At 38.5% G+C, this 27650-nt stretch overlaps 1 protein-coding gene across 1 annotated transcript in view; it reads right to left on the reverse strand.

Annotated features, from left to right (window-relative positions):
* The window catches only part of LOC131063943 (probable LRR receptor-like serine/threonine-protein kinase At1g56130), a 204411-nt gene that overhangs the window by 113798 nt on the left and 62963 nt on the right, over nucleotides 1-27650 (reverse strand). The window contains exons 7-8 of the mRNA XM_059213963.1: nucleotides 10476-10547; nucleotides 10287-10358 (exon numbers count right to left, since the gene is read on the reverse strand). Of these exons, the coding sequence (XP_059069946.1) occupies nucleotides 10287-10358; nucleotides 10476-10547 (144 nt within the window). The remainder of the gene's footprint in view (nucleotides 1-10286; nucleotides 10359-10475; nucleotides 10548-27650) is intronic.

The raw sequence follows: 27650 nt of genomic DNA on the forward strand, positions 1-27650 counted from the left end.
AGGTTTAATATTTAATTAATCTGATTAATTGCTACTGATTTATTGAATTTGGGATTAATGCCTATTTTATCCTAAGTATTTGGTGAAATTCATGTGTAATAAGGGATGTCGAAATTATCTAGAGGAATATTATTTTATATTGTATCTCTATTATTTGCCAAGTGATTAACCTAGCTCCATGCCTTTTTGGCATGAGGTTTGACTTAGGAGAATGGCGCTACACATGGGTCCACATGAGGTGAAATGAAATGCAAATGGAGGAACTGGTGTTTGGGGGAATTTGCATTTGAATTTGGTTGATGAGAAGTTATTAAAAAGAGCCTTGGGTTCTCATTTGAGACATCTTGAAAAATTGTAATGTTATGCTGCTGGTTTGGCGACCGAACTTGAGGCTTCGGAGTGCATCTCCCTAGTGCTTCCCGGTTTCGTACTTGAAACATAGTACCTAGCTACATGCTGTATTCTACTACATTCGCAGAGTTTGCTTAGACATTTTTGGTGTTGAAGTGATGCTGGAGACTTGCTGGTTTGCCTATGGCTGAAGTACCTGTTTAATCATACCTCTCTATTGAAGCGACTGACGATTATGGGTATCATCTCATTCTTCCTTCCCAGCACTGGCAATAAAATTTGTGAGTTTATAGCATGTTTGTTTGAGTTTTGAATTTATTATGCTAAATCGAAATTCCCAGGTATAGCATGGTTTTTTGTTTTGCATTGGGATGCATGCAAAATTAATAAGGGGTTGTTTGGGTTGTGGCTTTGATTGATTGTAGTTGCAAGTGAAATATTGTGGGTTTGGGACTGGTTTGAATTGATTTGAATGTATATTGAGGGAGTTATGAGCTTTTTAGTATTTTCATAGGCTGCTGATTTGTAATTCCAGCCTGCATATTGGATATAGCAGAAATTCATTGTTCTTAGTGTTATAATCTACGTTACTCCCCTTCTCTTATCTCTATTATTGTAAGGTTAAGTAGTAGTACTACTAACCAGTTCTGTTTGTAACTCTCATCCCACTGAAAAAGTGGAAGAGGCTGGCTTGTTGCCTAATATCAAGCAACTTGTAATTTTCAGTCCTCCCACTGCATAAGTGGTCGAGTGATAGCTATGTGTAATGGTCATCCCACTGCATAAGCAGTCGAGTTGAGGTTATTATATGATTGCAGTCCTCCCGCTGAAATATTGCGGTTGAGTGATTCTTATTTTGTGTATCTTACTTGGCTGGTTCACCGCCAAGTTTCCATGTTCTCCCACTGGATAAGCGGAAGGGGCTAGCTTGCCGCCCAAGCATTGCATTGTGTTTCATTTTTCTTAAGCTAATGATCCCCTCAACACCGTATGCTCTCACCTTCCCACATTGGGCACTTGGTGATCAGAAAGTGGAAGGGTTACTTTCCAGTATAGTTTCAATTATGTTTTCTAACCTTAACAGGTTAATTTCTTGTTGATGTTATTGCTAGCCTTAAAATAAAAAATAAAAAACTGGGATATTACAGTGGTATCAAAGCTGGTTTTCCTATCAGCTTGTGAGTTTCAGTGGGTTCTGAAGTCTCCATGAGTGATAGAGACATCAAATACTACAACAGAGAGCAGAAGAGACAACAGTTTCAGATTCCGATAGTGCCGGAAGAGGACACTTTCTCAAAAGTACTGAGAAACAGAGGAAAAGATCTAGATACTTCAGATTCAGTTAATTCAATGGAAGATAAGACCACAAAACCGAATGAGGCACCTGATAAGAGGGCAGAGAGACAATTCAGTGCCATGATGGACATGATGTCTCTACTGCTAGCCAAGCTTAACCAGAGCATTGTTGGGACCCCTAATCAACCCAACAATGGATCGGAAGCAAGCACCTCTAACGCTCCTATAGGAAATGGAAATGGGAGTAACAATGGAGGTTCAGCCCCAAGGCCTTTACAACCTGTATTTTTGCCATGAGAAGTACAACAAGCTAAAACAGAGATACCCACAGCTGAAATAAGAAACAGCTACATGGAGTATGCTTCCCTTCCTGGTGAGATCCGAGATATCCTAACTCTGGATCAGTTTATGAATCAGAAAATGAAGAGAGGGAGGAGGAATGACTACAAGTCTGCTGCCCCAAGAGATTATTAGCAAGCTCTTGGAAGAGTGACCTTAGCACACTTTGATGGAAGCGCTAAGAGTATAGCTAGAGCATAGGTACAGAAGTTGGACAATTACATGTCCTTGAGACCTATGCCGGAGGAGGATGCCATCTAGTTTGCTACCTTGCACTTGGATGGAGTGGCCCACGAATGGTGGTACCATGGGTTGGTCACCCTTGGTCACAATTTAATCACCACCTATGCTGATTTCACCAACAAGCAGATCAAGAGATTCGACACCAGGGATCCAAAGGTGAAGTTTAGAGAACTTGCACAACTTAGGCAGCAAGGTTCATTGGACACTTATGTGATTGAATTCCAAAACTTGTCAGTCATGGTGAGTAGCATCTCAGAGAAGCGGTTGGTTGTCCTTTTCACTGAAGGACTTGAAGAACCTTTGAGAGGTTGGGTCAAAGCTTTTGATCCACCCACCTTGGCAGAAGCTATCAAAAAATCTCGAAGCATGGAGTTGGCTGCCCCAAAGAGTAAAACTCAGTCCAAGCCTTTCCCTTTCAAAAAGGATAAGAAGAAGTTCACGAATCAGACCAAGAGGTTCCCTCCGTGTATGGATGATGAGCTCTGTCAAGAGCTTCGGAGAAAGAATCTATGTTATTCTTGTAGAGAACCTTGGGTTCCCGGACATAAGTGCCATGGAAAAGGGAATTTGCATCAAATGGAGTGCTATTCAGCAAATGGATCAGATTCTGAAATTTCAGAACAACAAACTAAAGTTGAGGACAGCGACTATGAAGAGGCTCCTGAAGGGCCTGAATTTGGGTCAGAAGATAGAGGGGTGGTTGCTCAACTCTTGAGCATTCATAAAAATGAATCCTTCAGAGTTCGGGGTGTGATTGGAGAGCATCATGTCATTTCTCTCATTGACACAGGTGCAACACACAATTTCATTGATGAGAGGAATGTTGCAAAAAAGGGACTAGTGGCGGAGGAAGTTGAGGGCTTCAAAGTCATGGTAGCAGATGGCTCCACTATATCTTGTAACCGAATGATTTCCAACATGTCTCTGAAGTTGGGGAATCATGAAATCAGAGATGATTTCTTTGTGGTGAGCATTGGAGGGACTGATGATGCAGTCCTCGGGATTCAATGGCTGAGATCTCTTGGTGAGATCACACTAAACCTACAAACCATGGAGTTGAAATTCATGTCAGAAGGGAAGAAGGTAGTGTTGAGAGGAATGTTGCATGGGGGACTTAAAGTGGTATCCTTGAAAAGAATGGAAAGGCTGATCTGCCATAATCAGGTGGAGTGGGCACCAGAGTGTTTGATAATGCCTTTCAATCCTTTGGTAGATAAGGGCAGCTATTCCTCAGATATTCCAGCAATGATCAAGGATAGAAGCAAGATCACGGTCATGCCCTTAGAGCCACAAAAAGAGCATAGGAACTATCCTGAAGATATTCAAGCTTTGATAACCAAGAGAAGCAAGGTGTTCGAAAACCCACCTCCTGGCAAACCTCTTGAAAGAGGTGCCGAACACATTATTGAGCTTGAAGAAGGAGCTAAGCCAGTCATGACTACTCCTTACCGATATCCTAAGAAGCAAAAGGATGAGATTGAGAAAGCAATTCAGGAATTGCTTGACATGGGTTACATACGGCCTAGCAAAAGCCCCTTTGCTTCGGCTATTGTTTTGGTGAGAAAGAAGGATGGGACCATGCGCATGTGTGTGGATTACAGAGCCCTGAATCAGAAAACCATCAAGAATCGGTATCCTATTCCGAGGATTGATGAGCTCATTAACGAGCTACATGGGGCAGTGTTCTTTTCCAAGATTGACCTTAGGTCGGGGTACTATCAGATTAGAATGAGAGCATCAGATGTGGAGAAGACCGCTTTCAAATAACACTTTGGGCATTTTGAGTTCCTAGTCATGCCCTTTGGCTTGACTAATGCACCTGCTACATTTCAGTCATGCACGAACAGAATCTTCCAAGAACAGCTAAGGAAGTTTGTTTTGATATTCTTTGATGACATACTTATATTCAACAAATCTTGGAAATAACATTTACAGTAATTGGATGAAGTGTTGAGCATATTAGAATCCGAATCCCTGTTTGCCAAGGAGTCCAAATGTGAGTTTGGGATGGAAGAGTTTCTCTACCTTGGTCACATTATCAGTGCAGGTGGTGTGAAGGTGGATCCTGAAAAGATTAGAGCCATCATTGATTGGCCTACTCCCGAAAACATAACACATTTGAGGGGATTTTTAGGATTGTGTGGATTTTATTGGAGGTTTGTGAAAGGATATTCTCAGTTGGCTGCCCCTCTCACAGATCTTACAAAGAAATGTGCTTTTGAATGGTTCGAAAAGGTATAGACAGTATTTGAGCAGTTTAAAAGGATCACAAGTTCCTGCCCTATTTTAGCATTGCCTGATTTCACCAAGCCATTTGAGCTATAGTGTGATGCATCTGGAGAAGGTGTTGGTGCAGTCCTCATGCAGGATAAGCATCCTATAGTCTTTGAGAGTCAGAAATTGAGAGGTCCTGAGAGACTGTATTCAATTTATGACAAGGAAATGCTTGCCATAATGCATGCTCTTGCGAAGTTCAGGCAGTATCTGGTGGGAAGTAAATTCATTGTTAAGACTGATCACAATAGTCTTAAACACTTCATGCATCTGAAAGATTTGAATGAGAGACAACAGAAATGGGTGAGTAAGCTGCAGGCTTATGATTTCGATATTGAGTATGTTAAGGGTAAAAACAATGTTGTGGCAGATGCCTTATCCAGAAGACCCCATTTAAGCTCACTTTGCGAGCTTATTGCTGATTAGAGAGAGTTGTTGCTTGCTGATTATGCCAAAAATCAGTTTGCAACCAGCCTTATAGAAGGTACTTTTCATGATGAAAGGTACAAATTGGTTGAGGGATTGATACTGTACAAGGGAAGAATCTTCATAGTGGCTGAATCTAAGTTGAAAGAGAAGATTTTGAAGACTTTCCACGACATCCCCCTTGCTGGTCACCAAGGTTATTTCAAAACATACAGGTAGATCCGGGAGAGGTTCTCTTAGAAGGGACTTAAAAGTGATGTTTTGAAGTATATTAAGGAGTGTCATACATGTCAGAGGAACAAAGATGAGCACACTCTACCAGCTGGTTTGTTACAACCCTTGCCTATTCCTGATAAAAAATGGGAAAGTATTTCCATGGATTTCATCATGGGGTTGCCTCAGGCTCAAGGGAAGGATAGTATCTGTGTGGCGGTGGACAAACTTACAAAGTTTGCTCATTTCTTTGCCATCACTAGCTCTTTTACAACAGCACAAGTTGCTGAAGTGTTCTTCCAGGAGGTGTTCAGATTACATGGGTTACCAAAGAACATTGTGAGTGATAGGGACAACAAATTCCTAAGTGCTTTTTGGCAGGAGATTTTTAGATTGTGTGGTCTTGGGCTCACTCCAAGCACCAGTTACCACCCTCAACCTGATGGGCAGATCAAGATAGTGAATAAGTGGTTGGAAGGTTATCTTAGAAACTATGTCTCAAAGTAGCAAAATACATGGGTGAGATGGCTTCACCTAGGGGAATATTGTTACAATTCCTCCTATCAAATGTCCATTTGGATGTCACCATTCATGGCACTATATGGTTATGAAGCTCCTAGCTTCGCGACTTGGTATTTGGTGATAGCAGAACCCCTCAGGCAAAAGATATGATGCAGCAAAGTCAAGATATTCTGGGGATTCTAAGGGACAAGCTCCAGTATGCACAGAATCAGCAGAAGTTATATGCTGATCAGCAGTGAATTGAGTGCACCTTTGAGGTGGGCGACATGGTTTATTCGAGGCTTCAACCCTACAGACAATCTACTCTCAAGAAGAGTGGGGTTGAGAAATTGAAGCCATGATTCTATAGGCCTTTCAGAGTCAGCAGAAGGGTTGGAGAAGTGGCGTATGAGTTGGAATTGTCAGCAAGCAACAGGATCCATAATGTATTTCATGTGTCTCGCCTCAAGAAGGCTCTAGGACATAATTTTGTTGCTTTAGCTGAGTTACCTCTACTTGATGAGGAGGGAGAGTTGGTTTTGGTTCTTGAAGCTCTCCTTGAATTCAGGGAATGATCTTTGAGGAGAAGAGTGATCAGGGAATACTTGATCAAATGGAAGAGTCTACCAGCAGAGGATGCTACGTGGGAAAATGAGGAGATTTTACTACATCCAACCTTACAGTTGCTTGAGGACAAACAATTTTGGGGAGGCCAGAATGTAATGTCCCCTTCTCATTGATGACTTTCCAGTGGTCCATTAGCCTATTCCGGATACCCGTAGGCTAGGTGTAATGAAGAATGAGGGTCCAACATTGATGAGACGAGGACTTACTATTTTTAGTAAGTCAGGGAATGGCTATTTTAGTGATACTGTCCTACTGAGCTCTCCATGCTCTGTCACTGGGCACAATGATCATGCTTTTCAGAGCCTTAGTTTTTGACTTACTATTTTTAATAAGTGGCAGTGTGGCATAATTCTATTTCTGGCAGGGGACAAGGTCCTAATCCTGCAGCAGTTCAGTGGTCTTCCTGACTCAGTTTCATCCTGGTTTTGGTAGTAATCAGTACAGGAGTCATATGTGACACAATTAAATATTATTTCCTTATCCTAAGGTTTAATATTTAATTAATCTGATTAATTGCTACTGATTTATTGAATTTGGGATTAATGCCTATTTTATCCTAAGTATTTGGCGAAATTCATGTGTAATAAGGGATGTCGAAATTATCTAGAGGAATATTATTTTATATTGTATCTCTATTATTTGCCAAGTGATTAACCTAGCTCCATGCCTTTTTGGCGTGAGGTTTGACTTAGGAGAATGGCGCTACACATGGGTCCACATGAGGTGAAATGAAATGCAAATGGAGGAACTGGTGTTTGGGGGAATTTGCATTTGAATTTGGTTGATGAGAAGTTATAAATAAGAGCCTTGGGTTCTCATTTGAGGCATCTCGAAAAATTGTAATGTTATGCTACCGGTTTGGCGACAAAACTTGAGGCTTCGGAGTGCGTCTCCCTAGTGCTTCCCGGTTTCGTACTTGAAACATAGTACCTAGTTGCGTGTTGTATTCTACTACATTCTCAGAGTTTTCTTAGACATTTTTGGTGTTGAAGTGATGTTGGAGACTTGCTGGTTTGCCTATGGCTGAAGTACCTTTTTGATCATACCTCTCTGCTGAAGCGACTGACGATTATGGGTATCATCTCATTCTTCCTTCCCAGCACTGGCGATAAACTTTGTGAGTTAATAGCATGTTTGTTTGAGTTTTGAATTTATTATGCTAAATCAAAATTCCCAAGTATAGCGTGGTTTTTTGTTTTGCATTGGGATGCGTGCAAAATTAATAAGGGGTTGTTTGGATTGTGGCTTTGATTGGTTGTAGTTGCAAGTGAAATATTGTGGGTTTGGGACTGGTTTGAATTGATTTGGATGTATATTGAGGGAGTTATGAGCTTTTTAGCATTTTCATAGGCTGCTGATTTGTAATTCCAGCCTGCAGATTGGATATAGCAGAAATTCATTGTTCTTAATGTTATAATCTGCATTACTTCTCTTCTCTTATCTCTATTATTGTAAGGTTAAGTAGTAGTACTACTAACTAGTTTTGTTTGTAACTCTCATCCCACTGAAAAAGTGGAAGAGGCTGGCTTGCCGCCTAATATTAAGCAACTTGTAATTTTCAGTCCTCCCACTGCATAAGTGGTCGAGTCATAGCTATGTGTAATGGTCCTCCCGCTGCATAAGCGGTCGAGTTGAGGTTATTATGTGATTGCAGTCCTCCTGCTGAAATATTGCGGTTGAGTGATTCTTATTTTGTGTATCTTACTTGGCTGGTTCACCACCAAGTTTTCTTGTTCTCCCGCTGGATAAGTAGAAGGGGCTGGGTTGCCGCCCAAGCATTGCATTGTGTTTCAGTTTTCTTAAGCTAATGATCCCCTCAACACCGTATGCTCTCACCTTCCCACATTGGGCACTTGGTGATCAGAAAGTAGAAGGGTTACTTTCCAGTATGGTTTCAGTTATGTTTTCTAACCTTAATAGGTTAATTTCTTGTTGATGTTATTGTTGGCCTTAAAATTTTAAAAAAATAACTGGTATATTACAAAAATGATTTTTGGAGCATTATTTCATGACTTACTAGTTTTAGTAAGTAGCAGTTTGGGGCATTCTATTTTTGGCAGTCTTGGATTTGGTCCTGTCCCAGCACAATTCAGTGATCCTCATTGCTCAGCCTCATCTGGATTCCATTAATAATCAATACTGGAACTATAAGCAATTTAATTAAATATTATTCCTTATCCTAAGGTTATTATTTAATTATTTAATTACTTATTGATACTATGGGAAATTGCGCAAAATATGAAATTTTTCCTAAGTCATGCCTGGGCGATTTATTTGGAGATTAAACAGAGACTTCATTCTTTATATTTAAAAAAAAATTATAATGCCAAAAATCGTGGCCCCTCTCCTTGGCATGATTTTGACTTAGGAAAGTGGGCACCACTTTGGGTCCACCATGAAATGAAATGCAATTTGAATAAGGCGAAAATGGGAGGCAGTTTCATTTGAATTTCAGATTGGAAAAGCTATATAAATAGAGGTTGGGCTCCTCATTTGGGTATCTAGAGAAAATATATCACTATGTTGTCGGAATGACTCCAGACATTCTTCGAGGGTGAATACCTCCTAGATCCTTCCTTCTGGTTTCGAGTGTGAGACATCACTCTTAGATGTGGTGCGTAGTTGTGAGCTTTTTGGTGATTTTTGGGTGTGTTGGTGAAGATTTGTGTGCTGCTGGTTTTCTGGTGTTGCTGGTGTGTGCCGGCTAAAAGTGTATTTTGCTCGTAGCTGCCTGTGTGTTGAATGCATCATTCTGGGTGAGGGCTCGTTTGAAGCGTACCATAGAGACAATAAGTCTCCTATATTGGTGTGGCATTTGGAGAAATCTCTAATTTTTAGTTGCAAATCGAACTATTTAGCAAAAATGCCATTTCCAGAATTGCATTGGGATGTGTGCATTGTTGTTGGTGCTCTTATGTTGCATTTCCGAGATATTGTTTTGTTTTCTTATGTCATATGCTTCATTTTCTTCTGATTTTGCATGATTCTATTGGGTTTTGTGTGAGTTACAAGCAATTTAGTGGGTTTCGGGATGGCTAGTTCTGCATTTTCCTTGTATTTGATTTCAGAACAGCAAGTAGTATTATTGGTTAGAATGTGTTAGTGAATTCATAAGATATGTGCTTCACTCTATCTCCTTTCACATTTCTATCATTGTAAGAATTGCTTCAGTAGTACTGACCAATTCATTCTATGTTGTATTTCCCGCTGATCAAGTGGAAGAGGATGGCTTAGCCGCCTCTATGTTTGTAATTCAGTTTTGTCCTCCCACTGAGCAAGTGGTTGAGTGATATTGTCCTCCCACTGAAATATGCGGTTGAGTGATAGTTCATTTAAAAGTCCTCCCGCTGCATAAGCAGTAGAGTGATTTGGTTCTATTATGCTTTGTTGCCTTGGCTGGTTTACCGCCAAGTTTGTGTTCTTCATCCTGCTGAAAAGTGGAAGGGGCTAGCTTGCCACCCAGTTTTGTAATTGCATTGTAATTTCCAGCAGATTAGAAAGCTAATGAACCCCTTGTCACCGTATGCTCTCAACTTCCCACATTGGGCTCTTGGTGATCAGAAAGTGGAAGGGTTACCTTTCAGTGGCATTGGAATTATATTTCCTAACTTTAACAGGTGCATTGTAATGTTGTTGTGTTTGAAATCCAAAAAAAAAATAAGAGGGAATTTTACATAGTGTCTACAATCACACACAAACAGATGCATATATATGTCTTTCTCTTTCCTTTTATGTATGTGTCATTGTATTGTATATATGTATCATACATTAATAATTTTCTTCTACAAGGTAAAGGTTGTAACTTCTATCCTTTTCCAACATAGATATAATGTCAATTTGATGTATATGGTAATTAAATCCAGACAATTGTGAGCACACACATGTTGACACACATACATATATTAAATGACAGTATAAACCAATAAGTGTACACTGGGCTGTATTAGACTGATTTCCAAATGATTTTACATATGCTTGAACCATAAATTCTAAATTGTGCTGAAAAAATATCTTACAATTCAATTAGATCAGTCCAGTTTCCAATGAAATCAGGTATTGCGCCTGTAAATAGATTGTCAGAAGCCCATCTGCAAGCCAAAACAAAAATAAGGACATCTACCCTCCTAACAGGTGGAACATAATAATAAAGATTGTAAATCTAACATAAAGAACATTGGCTGTGAAGAATTAGAGCAGAATCTTACACATTCTTCAATTTCCGTAGATTTTTGAAAGTGCTTGGAATCTCTCCAGTTACTCCAGCACTATCAATATACCTTTTCAATCAACAAGAGTAATAATTATTCTTGTAATCAAACAAAATTTGCCACATGATCAATAAATTCCTGCTAGAATATGGTAGACAAAATGTAGGAATTAATTATAAAAGATATTTTTCCCTAAGAGGTATGAGTGGAGAAATGTTATCATCAATCAAGATTCAATTTTCAGCACACATTTATATAGGAAACAAGGGGAACAAATTTAGAGACATTTCTCAACTGATAGCAAGTTGTTGTTTTGCTCAAAGAAAAAGGATGATGCTTCATTCAAATTTGTTATGAGGAATGAATATTGTACTTTCCATACAAAAACCTTTTTTGTAATTTTCTATGATAACAAATATATTAGAGAGAAGATTTATTGTTCTCTTCGTTGATGGATTATCAAATTATTTGAAAGGGTGGATAAAGGCATTAGATTCATCTACTTTACAAGATGCTATAAAAGGGCTAAGACATGGACTCCTCAACAATGAACAAAAATTGCAATACAAAGGTTTCCCTCAGAAGAGAGACAAAGACGAGAAATCATTCCTAAAAGATGGGCCACAAAAAAACAAGTCGGATAATGATGTTCACAGCGAACTTCGTAGGATGCAACTTTGTTTTAGTTGCAGAGAACCATGGGAGCCAGGCCATAGGTTCTTGGGAAAAGGAAAGATTCACTACATGAGGTTTTATCAGACAGTGAAGAGGAAGAAGACATAGAGAAAGGTCAAGACAGTAATCCTTGTGAGTTAGATGAGGAGAAATCACCGCCTATTGAAAAAAAAGGTGGAACCTATAATGTCCCTTCCTTAGGCCTCTTAGATTTTTGGTGGAGGTTGACCTATTATTGGGGTCTCGTAGGTCAACAGAGTGGTTTGGGACCCAGCCCAAGGTTGTGGGATCTAGTTTGGGAGTTTCACGGGTCTTCTAGTTTGGTATTTGGAAGTTATATCTATGATTAAAATTAAAATTCCAATGTTGGCCTTATGTGAATAGTGAAAAGTGAATAGTAACTAAAAAACATAAAGATGAATAGTGAAAAGTGCACCCCATCCTAGCAATTCAAGTTGTTTTTAAAAGGCGGCCAAATTTTCAATGAGGAAATAGACCCTCAAGGTTATTTTAGGTTTTAAAAGGCCAAATAGTAACTCCCAAATAGGGAAAACTTCTTGGGAGCTCATAAAAAACAATTTTCATATCATTTGCTCTCATTCTTACATCTCCATTTTCAGATCAGCAGCTTGCATGAGGGTTTCAACAGCTTTGGGCTTCCAGGAACACCAACTTTTGGAAGAATTGGGGGATTTGGATGAAAACCCGCCTCTACAAGTGTCAGTTTCCGTCGGAATTCAGCTTCAATGTGCATATGGCAGCCTTCTTTGGGAATTTTTGAGCAGATCTATCAGTTTGAGGGCAAGTTTTCTACAATTGGTTGCAAGTCAGACCTTCTAAAAGTCATTCCCATCTATTTCCAACTCTATTTCAGTCAGCTACTCCATTTTGGGAAGAAGGATTTCAGACTCTTGAGTGTATTTAGGGTTTTAATATTAATTGGAGCTGATTTCTATATTTCTATTGGCTGGAAATTTATTTCAGACCTATGAGTTCATGTCAATGGTATGTACATTGCTCTTTTAAGCAAATGAAAGTTTCTTGATTATATTCCTTATGTGTTATGCATCTTATTACATTAAATCAACAATCTCTTTACATAATATTCAAGAATCTTGCATAAAACTTCAAAACCAATCAAAAAAAAAAAAAAAGTCAAACCTCATCCAAATATACGCTGGCCAAAGACTTTATCAGCAAAACAAACAGTTGGTTTGGACTAGATTTGGTCAGAATTGGGTCGGGGATCTATCAGTGGTATCAGAGCCTTGATTCTGTCAGCCTGAGGGTAGAAATCAATTTACTTTAGTTGCTGATTACATCAATGGCCAGAATTAAGGATGGAAGATTATTACCTACCTTCCTTCCTGCTTCATCAGTGAAGGAAAAGGTAACTAGCTGGGAGAAAATAACGAAGGGCCCTGCAAAGTTAATAGAAAAACAACAACAAAACAATCAAGCACTGCAACATTTTTATGATTCACATTCAAGGAAATTTGGGTATTTGAAGGTTTCATCTCCATCTGCAAGGACAATTAAGAAACCTCATTCTATGGCAAAAAATGACAGAATTATGAGCAGCTACCATTAGTATTTCTCCCTTCCTAAGAAGATACGTGACCTCCTTTCTTTCACATTGTTCTAGGTTTACCAGATGAGAATGAAGATGGCTTGACTATTTCAAGTCCATATACAACAGCAAAGGATGAAAAATTATCAAAAGATAGTAAAAAAGCCATTGGAAAAAGTGAAGAGTATAATGTGCACAAACAAGGAAAGGAAGAAGTGTTGTGACGTTTTCACACATCGCCCCATTGCAAATGGGGACCCCCTTCTTTTTAGGCCCTCCCAATTTTTTGGCTTGCGTTTTTGTCGTCTTTTCGCAGCAATCTCTTCAATCTCTCCGCGTTATGGATGTTTGGGAGTCAGTTAAGGTTAATCTGCTTCTCTGTCAAGCAAATTCTATGAGGTCTAGGGCCTGTTTTGTCTTTTTTCTAGGGTTTTGCCTTTTGTCCTAGATTTTAGGGGTTCCTGTTAGGGTTTCGGGAAAACTAAGCATACGACTGGAATCAAGTCCCTTCAAGGGACCTCCCAGTGAAATTTGAGCCCAAACGGAGCAACTTTCTATTTTTAGAAAGTCCCTATTTTTTAGGGATTTTTTCGAGTCCTAGAATGTCACCATTTTGCCAAAAGTCAAACTTACTATTTTTAGTAATTTCTATTTTTAGTAAGTTTCTATTTATAGTAAGTCATTTCTTGCGTCCTGATCTGGGCTCTAACTCTGACATTTTGGAAAGTTTCCATTTCGGGAAAGTCTATTTGTGGCAGGATCAGGCTAGCAGACAGCGGAGAATCAACATGCACAATCACTTCTAAATCTGGAAAGTTGAAAGCAGACAGGCAGGGGTCTAAAATGGCTAAATGTGAGAATCATCCCTGAAGTGGAAGGTCAAAATGTTCTAAGTCTAGAAGCCCTTCACAAGTGCAAAAATCCACCTCTCCATGGACATGGCCAAAATGCGCTCCAGGAATGGGCTAGGGCGCTGAATTCATGAAGTCATTCACAAGTGCAAATATCCACCTCTCCATGGACATGTTGAAAATGCACCCAGGTCAGGGCTGGGGCACTGAATTCATGAAGTCGTTCACAAGTGCAAAAATCGACCTCTCCATGGACATCTCCAAAATGTGCCCAGGTCAGGGCTGGGGCGCCAAAACCAGAAATGCATTCACAAGTGGAAAATTCCACCTCTCCATGGACATGTTAAAAATGTGCCCAGGTCTGGGCTGGGGCACTGAATTGAGAAAGCCATTCACAGAAGGAAAATTCATGAATCCTTGGCGTGGTAAAAAGAAAATTTCACTCAAGCAAAAAAAATTTTGAAATTTTGCCTAAGGCACAGAATCCAAGGAGTCAAGGAGGAATAAAATGAAGAATTTCCCCTCGGGCGAATTTTCAGACATCAAATCCCGACCAAATATGGAAATTCCTTCCTTCAGGACATAATTCCAGGAAAGGTGAAAAATTGACTAAGTGTTGGAAATTCCTTCCTTCATGACAGAGTTCCTGAAAAAGGTGAATATTTGGCTAAGTGTTGGAATTCCTTCCTTCACGACGAAATTCTTGGAAATGTGAAAATTTGGCTAAGTGTTGGAAATTCCTTCCTTCAGGACAGAATTTCACGGAAGATGAAAATTTGGCTAAGTATTGGAAATTCCTTCCTTCGAGACAAAATTCCAAGCAAGGAAGAAATACACCCAAGGATGAATTGAACATAAAATTTCTAAGGCAAGAAAGGAATCAGGGATGAACTGAACAAGAAATTTCCCCTCCAGGGAAAAATTTGAAAAATCCATTCTCGAGCGTCAAATCACATCCAAATTTCAAAAGTTTTACAAATTTGGATTCGTAGGAGAATTTTCTCTCTCCTGGACCATGGAACCCTAATTTGGAAATGTTCCTAAAAAATAGGAAATGTGGAGAATTGATAAAAACCTTCTTCAAGCAAGGAAAGTTGAGGAGACTTCAAAAAAATTGTTCCTGAAATGAATTTTCCCCCTCCAACAATTCCAAATGTGCAGGAGCAGATATACGATGGCAGAGTCCATTTGCATGGCGAGGATCTATTGAACACATGGCAGTATGGTGGCGAATTCATTGCTGGAATATTTGACCAAATGGCAACTTGGTCATTGCATGTTGAATTTATGGCAGATTCCTTTTGCATGCAGCCGCCGCTTGTGGAAATGATGGAGCATTTATGACATAATGGGGTGATTTTTGCATGGATGAATATTCAACGCATGTTGGGCGAATTTGAAGGAGGTGGTGCATTTAATGTGTAGTGGATGCTATTTTGGGTACTTTTGAATATTGTATATGGACATGATGGGTTATTAATTGGAGATTCCCACCTTGTTGCATCGTGTGTGGAGAATCTTTTAGGGAAAACCCTAATTAGGGTTTGCATGTAATCATGGCCCGAGGCCTATATAAAGGGGTGACCCCCTCATTTGTAAGGGGGAAGCTTTGCATGAAATTGTTGCGATAAGTTTTTGAGAAAATAATAGTGAAACATTGTTCTCTGATGGTGTCCACTTAGGTTATTTTTTCAAAACTTGCATGGTTTCACCTTCCTCGCTTAGATTAGAAGTAGGAAAGTGCTTTGATTTCAATGGAGAATGTAATGGTGTCTGATGAATTTCCATGGTTCATACTTTTTGTATCTTGCTGATTGTAAGTTGCAGTGTAAAGTTAGCCTGAGCCACTAAACTTGTGCTAAGTTCGGTTGTGGATAGTCGTTTGGATTGTACCGTTTTGGGTATTCAAATGCACTTTCTCGATTTTAAAATCCTTCAATATCCTCAGAAGATTGCACCGGTTCTTGCGGAGTTGTAGTTGAACTTGGCGAAGCAGAGCTTGGTTTATTTGAAATTTGTCCACCAGAGCACTATTCATTGTTATCACTGCCCTTAGGAGTAGATTTAGATCCTTCTGAGCCCTTTCCCTTTTACTTTCAGTTCATTTTAGTCTGTTCGAAGCAATAGCATCATAGAATTGCCATATCCGATGATGGAGTTCCAGCCACAACAAAGAGGTGAAGGAATGATGCAAACGTAAGGCCCCTTGGATTACCAGCAATCACATCAGCCAACTAAGTCACGTCCATAGCATAAAGGAACCTTGGAGTCTATTGTTTGAACTTCTTGCAGTCTTAGCATACAATCATACTTTGATCAAGAGAGAGTGAAGTGACCGTTAGGCAACTTTATTCTATGTTGGACATTGTCATAAAAAACACGTCAACAAGAAGAATCTCTTGTTTGTAGTTTGCAGCCTACAAGTGATCACAATGAATGTGAAAATCAGTCATCATGTGGGAGTCCCAAAGAAGAGATAACTTTGGATTTAATGGAGATACATAACACACCATTGGGTCATCATGTTGATCACAAAGTGGAAGAAATTACAATCTTGGATCAACCCATTAGAGGTGTTGAAAGCCCGATTCCAAGGTTTGACACCTATTCTGATTTTTGCAACAGCAGTTCTAATCATGAGGTAGCATCCATTTCACATGAAGGTAATGATGTTGTTGATTCATCCTATGGTGGTACTCAAGTTGAGAGTGTTACACATGAAATATATATTGTGGACTCAAACCACGAAAGGCCTGATTTTGTACACCATGCTATGGAAGATGTCAAAAGGACACAAGAGTTGTGTGATAGGTGGTCACTAAGAGCTAAGAAGTCCAAGTTGCTTGCTGCCCAAGCAAGACAACACTTGCAAGAGGTCAAGGAAAGATGCAACCAGTTTGATATTGCAATAAGACAAAGAGAGTCATACATTAAATCATTATTTCTTCCAAGGAAAGAATGTATACAAGTTGAGTATGAAAGGGAAGATCTTCTTGAGGTGAGAAAACAAGGAGGACATGTTCATATGTATGAAAAGGAGAAAAGGTATGATTTAGGAAATTCAGTTTGGACTAGTTTGCATCATAAAGTTTATGACTTTCCTCATTTAGAGAACCCTTTGAAGGCTCAAAACAATGATGATATTAGATACACCCTCAATGGACCAGCCAGAAGTGACATATCCATTTGTGTGGAATGGAATGTATTTGATTTCATTTCAGTTACTCATGCATCATCTTCAATGGAAGGAAAATGGTTAAGATCATATGAAGCATTTTGCTTTAAAAAGATGAACACAGAGACTAAGAGGTTGCTTACTAACAAGATCTTGCATTTTGATAATGTTTGGTTTGTTGTGCATACTACGCCTTGGAATTTGCTAGTAATGGAAAACATATCAGTCATGGAGGTGATGGTATGGATTAGAAGATGGGACATAAATCTTTTGACATCACATGAGCATGAATCCAAGCTAGATGATGGTGACAAGAAATGTAGCATGGTAGACATTAACGAAAGAATAAATGAGAGCATGAGGCAATAGTGGGAGCTTCTACTTGCCAACAGCCTAATTTTATAACAGTAGCTAGAGAAGAACATAAATCAATTTGTATGTTGATGCCTCACCTTTATGATGTTGACACTTTGATTGAGTTTAAGGATGTCATAGTTTCAAGACTTGATATGCTACAAGATTGGTGTGATCACAATGAATGTGAAAATCAGTCATCATGTGGGAGTCCCAAAGAAGAAATAACTTTGGATCGAATGGAGATACATAGCACACCATTGGGTCATCATGTTGATCACAAAGTGGAAGAAAATACAATCTTGGATCAACCCATTAGAGGTGTTGAAAGTCTGATTCCAAGGTTTGAAACCTATTTTGATTTTTGCAACAACAGTTCTAATCATGAGGTAGCATCCATTTCACATGAAGGTAATGATGTTGTTGAGTCATCCTATGGTGGTACTCAAGTTGAGAGTGTTACACATGAAATATATATTGTGGATTCAAACCACAAAGGGTCTGATTTTGTTCACCATACAATGGAAGATGTCAAAAGGACACAAGGATTGTGTGATAGGTGGTCACTAAGAGCTAAGAACTCCAAGTTTATTGCTGCCTAAGAAAGACAGCACTTGCCAGAGGTCAAAGAAAGATGCAATCGGTATGATATTGCAAGAAGATAAAGAGAGTCGTCCATTAAATCATTATTTCTTCCAAGTAAAGAATGCATACAAGTTGAGCAAGGGAAGATCCTCTTGAGGTAAGAAAACAAGGAGGACATGTTGATGTGTATGAACAAGAGAAAAGGTATGACTTAGGAAATTCAATTCGCACTAGTTTGCATCATAAAGTTTATGAGTTTCCTCATTTAGAGAGCCCTTTGAAGGCTCAAAACATTGATGATATTAGATACACCCTCAATGGACCAGCCCCAAGTGATATATCCATTTGTGTGGAATGGAACATATTTGATTTCAGTTCAGTTACTCATGCATCATCTTCAATGGAAGAACAATGGTTAAGATCATATGAAGCATTTTGTTTCAAAAGATGAACACAAAGACTAAGAGGTTGCTTACTAAGAAGATTTTGCATTTTGATAATGTTTGTTTTTTTGTGCATACTACACCTTGGAATTTGCTAGTAATGGAAAACATATCAGTCATGCAGATGATGGTATGGATTAGAAGATGGGACAGCAATTATTTGACATCACATGAGCATGAATACAAGCTAGATGGTGGTGACAAGAAATTTAGCATGGTAGACATTCATTAGAGAATAAATGAGCATGAGGCAATAGTGGGAACTTCTACTTGCCAACAGCCTAATTTTATAACAGCAGTCAGAGAAGAACATATATCAATTTGTATGTCGATGCCTCACCTTTATGATGTTGACACTTTAATTGAGTATAAGGATGTCATAGTTTCAAGACTTGATATGCTACAAGATTGGTGTGATCACAATGAATGTGAATATCAGTCATCATGTGGGAGTCCAAAAGAAGAAATAACTTTGGATTGAATGGAGATACATAGAAAACCATTGGGTCATCATGTTGATCACAAAGTTGAAGAAATTACAATCTTGGATCAACCCATTAGAGGTGTTGAAAGCCTGATTCCAAGGTTTGACGCCTATTCTGAGTTTTGCAACTGCAGTTCTAATCATGAGGTAGCATCCATTTCAAATGAAGGTAATGATGTTGTTTAGTCATCCTATGGTGGTACTCAAGTTGAGAGTGTTACACATGAAATATATATTGTGGATTTAAACCATGAAGGGCCTGATTTTGTTCACCACACTATGGAAGATGTCAAAAGGACACAACGATTGTGTGATAGGTGTACACTAAGAGCTAAGAAGTCCAATTTGCTTTCTGCCCAAGCAAGACAGCACTTGCAAGAGGTCAAGGAAAGATGCTATCAGTTTGACATTGCAAGAAGACAAAAAGAGTCATACATTAAATAATTATTTCTTCCAAGGAAAGAATGTATACAAGTTGAGCATGCAAGGGAAGATCTTCTTGAGGTAAGAAAATGAGGACATGTTGATATGTATGAACAAGAGAATAGGTATGATTTAGGAAATTCATTTTTCACTAGTTTGCATCATAAAGTTTATGACTTTCCTCATTTAGAGAGCCCTTTGAAGGCTCAAAACAATGATGATATTAGATACACCCTCAATGGACCAGCCACAATTGATATATCCATTTGTGTTGAATGGAACATATTTGATTTCATTTTGGTTACTCATGCATCATCTTCAGTGGAAGGACAATGGTTAAGATTATATGAAGCATTTTGTTTTAAAAAGATGAACACAGAGACTGAGAGGTTTCTTACTAAGAAGATCTAGCATTTTGATAATGTTTGGTTTGTGGTGCATACTACACCTTGGAATTTGCTAGTAATGGAAAACATATCAGTCATGGAGGTGATGGTATCGATTAGAAGATGGGACAGCAATCTTTTGACATCACATGAGCATGAATCCAAGCTAGATGGTGGTGAATAGAAATCTAGCATGGTAGACATTCATTAGAGAATAAATGACCATGAGGCAATCGTGGGAACTTCTACTTGCCAACAGCCTAATTTTATAACAGCAGTTAGAGAAGAACATAAATCAATTTGTATGTTGATGCCTCACCTTCATGATGTTGACACTTTGATTCAGTATAAGTAAGTCATAGTTTCAAGACTTGATATGCTACAAGATTGGTGTGATCACAATGAATGTGAAAATCAGTCATCGTGTGGGAGGCCCAAAGAAGAAATAACTTTGGATCAAATAGAGATACATAGCACACCATTGGGTCATCATGTTGATCACAAAGTGGCAGAAATTACAATCTTGGATCAACCCATTAGAGGTGTTGAAAGTCTGATTCCAAGGTTTGACACCTATTTTGATTTTTTCAACTGCATTTCTAATCATCACGTAGCATCCGTTTCACATGAAGGTAATGATGTTGTTGAGTCGTCCTATGGTTGTACTCAAGTTTAGAGTGTTACACGTGAAATATATATTGTGGATTCAAACCATAAAGGGCCTGATTTTTTTCACCATACTATGGAAGATGTCAATAGGACACAAGGTTGTGTGATAGGTGGTCACTAAGAGCTAAGAAGCCCAAGTTGCTTGCTGCCCAAGAAAGACAGCACTTGCAAGAGGTCAAGGAAAGATGCAATCAGTTTGACATTGCAAGAAGACAAAAAGACTCATACATTAAATAATTATTTCTTCCAAGGAAAGAATGTATACAAGTTGAGCATGCAAGGGAAGATATTCTTGAGGTAAGAAAACAAGGAGGACATGTTGATGTGTATGAACAAGAGAAAAGGTATGATTTAGGAAATTCAGTTTGCATGAGTTTGCATCATAAAGCTTATGGCTTTCCTCATTTAGAGAGCCCTTTGAAGGCTCAAAACAATGATGATATTAGATACACCCTCAATGGATAAAGCATTTTGTTTTAAAAAGATGAACACAAAGTCTGAGAGATTGCTTACTAAGAAGATATTGCATTTTGATGATGTTTGGTTTTTTGTGCATACTACACCTTGGAATTTGCAAGTAATGGAAAACATATAGTGATGTAGGTGATGGTATCGATTAGAAGATGGGACAACAATCTTTTGACATCACATGAGCATGCATCCAAGCTAGATGGTGGTGACAAGAAATGTAGCATGGTAGACATTCATGAGAGAATAAATGAGCATGAGGCAATAGTGGGAACTTCTACTTGCCAACAGCCTAATTTTATAACAGCAGTTAGAGAAGAACATAAATCAGTTTGTATGTTGATGCCTCACCTTTATGATGTTGGCACTTTAATTGAGTATAAGGATGTCATAGTTTCAAGACTTGATATGCTACAAGATTGGTGTGATCACAATGAATGTGAAAATCAGTCATCATGTGGGAGTCCCAAAGAAGAAATAACTTTGGATCGAATGGAGATACATAGCACACCATTGGGTCATCATGTTGATCACAAAGTGGAAGAAATTACAATCTTGGATCAACCGATTAGAGGTGTTGAAAGTCTGATTCCAAGGTTTGACACCTATTCTGATTTTTGCAACAGCAGTTCTAATCATGAGGTAGCATCCATTTCACATTAAGGTAATGATGTTGTTGAGTCATCCTATGGTGGTACTCAAGTTGAGAGTGTTACACAAGAAATATATATTGTGGATTGAAACCACGAAGGGTCTGATTTTGTTCACCATACTATGGAAGATGTCAAAAGGACAGAAGGGTTGTGTGATAGGTGGTCACTAAGAGCTAAGAAGTCCAAGTTGCTTGCTGCCCAAGCAAGACAGCACTTGCAAGAGGTCAAGGAAAGATGCAATCAGTTTGATATTGCAAGAAGACAAAAAGAGTCGTACATTAAATCATTATTTCTTCTGAGGAAAGAAAGTATACAAGTTGAGCATGCAAGGGAAGATCTTCTTGAGGTAAGAAAACAAGGAGGACATGTTGATGTGTATGAACAAGAGAAAAGGTATGATTTAGGAAATTCAGTTTGCACTAGTTTGCATCATAAAGTTTATGACTTTCCTCATTTAGAGAGCCCTTTGAAGGCTCAAAACAATGATGATATTAGATACACCCTCAATGGACCAGCCAGAAGTGATACATCAATTTGTGTGGAATGGAACATATTTGATTTCATTTCAGTTCCTCATGCATCATCTTCAATGGAAGGACAATGGTTAAGATCATATGAAGCATTTTGTTTTAAGAAGATGAACATAGAGACTAAGAGGTTGCTTACTAAGAAGATATTGCATTTTGATAATGTTTGGTTTGTTATGCATACTACACTTTGGAATTTGCTAGTAATGTAAAACATATCAGTCATGGAGGTGATGGTATGGATTAGAAGATGGGACAGAAATCTTTTGACATCAGATGAGCATGAATCCAAGCTAGATGGTGGTGACAAGAAATGTAGCACGATAGACATTCATGAGAGAATATATGAGCATGAGGCAGTAGTGGGAACTTCTACTTGCCAACAGCCTAATTTTCTAACAGCAGTTAGAGAAGAACGTAAATCATTTTTTATGTTGATGCCTCACCTTTATGATGTTGACACTTTGATTGAGTATAAGGATGGCATAGTTTCAAGACTTGATATGCTACAAGATTGGTGTGCCAAGACTATGCAAGTGAGCCCATGCAATCAAGTTTCCCAAGGTAATGAAAGAAAGGGCACAATCAGTCCTAAATCTCTGATTAAGGATAGAAGCGTTATACTCTTTCCTTTACATGAATTTGCAGCTCCTATTCATGGAGTAATTAGTGAAATTGAGTTTTCAAATGTTGGCATACATGATGCATTGGCTAAGCATGGCTATTTTTATGATGCTTCTTCCTAGAGGATTGAATTTGTTTATTTTAAAACAACAGTAATAAATTGGTGCAAAGAAGTTCGCGACATACACCATTCCATACATAATGAGAAGCAAGAATTCTCTGATTCTGAGTTTATAGTTAATGTTGACAACGATATGAGTGAGCATAGTGATTTTATGGGTGTTACTCTTTGTGGATCAGCCACTCATGAATATATTTTGGGTGTTAAGGAAGACATCTGCACCTAATTCTTATAAATGTACAACTGCTTATTGGTTGGCATTAGAGCCAAATGACGGGTTATTCAATGACAAGTGGTTGTACTACATGGTTGTTCACTATATTTTCAGAATTGTTTGTATCTACATCAGTTTATGGGTTGGATTGGAGTGTGTGGAGAAACATTTACTTGATAGATAAGGAGTATGAGATGGGTTTCTTTCTTATGCATGGGTATACGGACATCATTGGCGTCACTTTAGTAGTTGGTCTAATTTATAACAGCAGCCTTAAGGTGATAAATTTGACAGCTCATGAGGGGAGTTTTCAGTATTTCACACACCTTTGGACAGAAGGCTATGAAAACAAACTTGGAAGGTACAAAATAAAGGCAGGTCTCATGTTGATGATTAACCATCTCCCATTTTTACATGGTTTCATTCATCTGTTATGCAAGAGCATGTGATAAGAATTAAAGAACCCATTGCATGCAAGGTTCGACATTGTGCCTTTGTTTCATAACAATATCATTCCTTGATCACACTTGGAAGGCATATTTGGTTAGGGAAGAAGACAATATGGAGCTTGAGTTTACCCATGGAGGTAAACAAATTGTGTTGAAGGCTACCAATAATGATAACCCAAAAAATTGTGGCAGCCAAGTGTATGCAAGAATACCTTGATGATGATAATACCAATTGGAGGTATGGGGATAAATCAGATTATTCTCTTTATGACAGCAGCAACATATCTCCTTATACTCATGAAATGGCAACCTTGGTACATGGTGCTAGCGGTGATGAAATATCTTCATGTGATGATACTTCATTCTTGGCAATGAGACTTAATAAAGGTATACATTCAGAAAATTCACTGGTAGCAAAGGAATTGCATCATCATTTGGTAACAATGGGTACATCTTTAAAACTAGCCCTTGATTTAGTCAATATGCTTGACGACTCCAAAAATATGAATACTAGGGAATTCAGTCCTCGTTCTTTGATTTATAACAGCAGTGATTCATCCTCCCCTTTTCATGACATTGGTGTTTCTAATCATTGGAAAATAAGACATGATAATTCTATTATGGTGGGTACTCATGAAGAATGCTTTGGTCATGATAAGTCACATGGTATATCTCATTTTAGGACTGGGTTTAGACACTTTAGAGCAGCTGATATAACTCAGTCCCAAATGATGAATGATTATTGGCTAGAAAGGGCAAGGCAAGCCAAGTTGTTGGCTCAACAAGCCAAGATCAATCTTCAACATGTTCGTGATGTTCACCATTCATTTGATGATGAGAGACATGAATTGCTTAATTCAAAACTACCAGTTGAGGTATTTGATCATTCTCTCGATGATGATAGTGATTTAGTTGATGGCTTTCTTAGTGGGCCAGCCACTCAAGAGTTGTCTATGTGGAGTAGTGATGGCATAGATACTTCATTTTTGAGTTTGTCGCATATTTCACTTGGTATGGCAGCGGTATCTTTGTTGATTGGTGACTTCATATTCTTTGATTCCCTATGGACTAGTGGCTGTCCTAGTTGGAATCAAATGGCATATCCAGACTTTTCATTGTCTACATCAGTTTCCGAGCAGTATGGGAGTGTTTGGAGGTATAACTTTGTGATAGAGTTGGAGTGTGGAGTGATTTTTGTTGATTGGCATTGGTTTGTTGACATGTTTGATATCACATATACTTCTGATCAGAGTTATAACATCAAAGCTAGGTGGCCATTTATGTTGGTTCATTGGGATGTGGGGGTTCACATTCATATTGTTTTGATGTTCTACATGCTTGTATGGCTACTTCATGGTGATCATTTGACATTCCCCTACTTCATCTTCTACAACAGATTTTTCATTTTGATATGGGATCCAGGTATTGATTTGCTTGGTACATTATTCCACATGGATTCCAATATGTTGCTTCATGGTTTGTGGTGCTTGAGCATTTTAATCAGAGTGGAGCAGTGGGTTGTTTGGTGTTTGCTTGAGGGCAAGCAATCCCGAGAAGGGAGGATTGTAATGTCCCTTCCTTAGGCCTCTCAGATTTTTGGTGGAGGTTGACCTACTATTGGGGTCTCGTAGGTCAGTAGGGTGGTTTGGGACCCAGCCCAGGGTTGTGGGATTCAGTTTGGGAGCTTCACAGTTCTTCTAGTTTGGTATTTGGGAGTTATATATATGATTAAAATTGAAATTCTAATGTTGGCCTTATGTGAATCGTGCAAAGTGAATAGTAATTGAAAAACATAAAGATGAATAGTGAACAATGAGATCTAGAATGTGCTGGATAAGCACAATGTGGTGTTTAGTGACATTCCACTAGGCAAACTATTAGATAGAGGATTCAAACATACTATTGAACTACAAGAAGGGTCTAAGCTGGTCATCATAACTCCATATAGACATCCAAAGAAATTCAAAGATAGAATTGAGAAGGCAATTAGGGAGTTGGATATGGGACATATCAGAACTAATTCGAGTCCCTTCAGTTTGTCCGCGGTCTTGGTGAAAAAGAAGGATGAGACAATGTCAATGTGTATCAATTACAGAGCCCTCAATAAGAAATCTATCAAAAAAAAGTATCCTATCCATAGAATTGATGACTTATTGGATGAGTTAAATGGCACCATATATTTTTCTAAAATTGATCTTCAATCAAATTACCATCAAATTAGATTGAGGGAATAGGATATACATAAGACAAATTTCAGATGTCACCGTGGGCATTACGAGTTCCTAGTTATACCCTTTGGATTGACTAATGCACCCGCAACTTTTCTGTTGGCATATGTGTAGAGTTTGATGACATGATGATATTGTATGTTGTCATTGATGTCAATATGATGTGAACTAGTATATGTGAAAAAGTGAAGCGGTATGTTGATGATGTGAACCGGTATATGTGAAAAGGTGAACCAGTATATGCAAAGTTTGTATCGGGGTTTCATTTGATATGACTACCGGTTGGTAGTCTCAGCTTCAGGGTTTCCGGTTGATGCATTACAAGTCTGTGTGATTCGACCGACGACATTCTGTGATCAGTTAGCATTGAAATGAAGATCAGATCGTGTTGCCACGTAAGCCTTGTGCTCATGAAGAATTTCCTTGAGGATCTTGCATGAAGAAGATTAATCCTATCTACCTCGGGAATTGTGCAAAGTCTCAGTAAACTGTGGAGAATGAGTGATGGGTTATTAGCTTTCAAAAGCGACAAAGAACGAACAATGGAGAACGTCTTGAGATTAGTTCAAGATTGTTTTACCCTATGCACTGTGATTGAACGGTCAGGATTGGACCGATTGTTTTGATAGCCTAGATGTTTAGGGTTTAGGGTTTATGCCACCGACCTATCTGTTTCCTATAAGGTCAATGATGGTTTGCATTGTGAAGTTGTTGGCAAATGTTATGTGTGTATCCAAGTGAATAGATACTTGATTCTTGCTAGATCAGAGAAGTGTGTTGATACCTGCAAAGTGTGATTGTAGAAGTAAAGGAATCAAAGTGGATCTGCCTTGGCATTTAGTGTTATTATCATATCAGTGTATTACCTGTTGATTTCTAATCATTTCAGCAGTTGGAAAATCCCTTAACCGGGTATCTTTAACAGGCTTTGTGCAAATCCTTTAATAGGGTGACTCAAATCAATGAGTTCTTCAAATCCTCTTGCAAGGTAACCTCTAATAGGGTTCTAACCTTTAACTGGGTATTTAGCCATCCCTTAACCGGGTGATCCCTAGCAGGATCGGTTCCTAGCACATCCTATTGTAAAGTCCTTAACTGGATTAGGCTCCTAATAGAGCGAACTTCAGAAGAGTTCAAGAACAACTTGTGGGTATTCATCCCCACCGTGGTTTTTCCTAGTTGGGTTTCCATGTGAAAAATCAGTGTCATGTGTGATGCTTTTTCATGTGATGATTAGCATTTTTTGTTAAGTGGTAATGCATGCTGATCCAGTGGTCTTTATATTTCTGATGTATTACTTGTTTATGCATATGAGTGAAGTGGTAAGGAGACATTAGGTGTGGTGAAGATCTAAGTGTAACCGGTTTATGTCTTTCACAGTCATACTGTGGTTCACCAGTAGTGCTCTGTTTTAGATCGGTGAGACTGTTTATCAGTTAAGTTCAGTCTTTGCAGTCTAAGTGGTTTTGGGAAGTTTTTGTCTATACTGATTCACCCCCCCTCTCAGAATCTGCTAAGTATTTACTATTCATCATTATTCATCAATTGGTATTAGAGCATCCTCTAGGTCCTCTGTGCTATAAGCTTAACCGCTTGAGGAAAAAATCCTATTATAATGATGAAGAGGGAAGGTCCTGTTAAGGCCCAAAAGTGCACCCAAAAACTAAGCTATTAAAACCTAGCACTTTTGGTTAACATGGGAACAATCACCCGTCTGTGGGTAAACTATTATTATGATTGAACCTTTGGATTAGGCCGGTTCCTGATATTGATGGATCATCTACTCTAACAAGACCTTAAGAAAACTTTTGAGGAAAAGGGAGAGGGAATAAGAAAAATGAGGATGAAAGAAATGCTACAACATAAACAAGGTGATACACCAAATTATCTGAAAGATAATAGAAAAACTCTTTTAAAAGCACCTGTTCTACACATATGACATCTCTGAGTTCATATCACAAAAAGTGTTTCATACAAAGGGTTCTTGCTCAAAAAGTTGAAAGGAAATGACTTTCACAAACAATTTTTTGATAAACTACAATGCATGACCTGTGATTCATGCACGAGATAGAAAAATTCAAGAATGGTTATTTCACAAATAACACAAAAATGAAAGTTGCTCTCAATCACACAATAAAAAATAACTCAAAAAATGATAAGGCATGAACTGATATTTTTATTCAAATATTCTGTCAAAACTACAAAATGGGTTACAAGATACAATAACTCAGCTAGGCTTGAGAAAAAATCCAGAACCTCCTTAAACTGAAAAC

The sequence above is a fragment of the Cryptomeria japonica genome, chromosome 11 (assembly GCF_030272615.1).
Source record: "Cryptomeria japonica chromosome 11, Sugi_1.0, whole genome shotgun sequence".
NCBI lineage: Eukaryota > Viridiplantae > Streptophyta > Pinopsida > Cupressales > Cupressaceae > Cryptomeria > Cryptomeria japonica.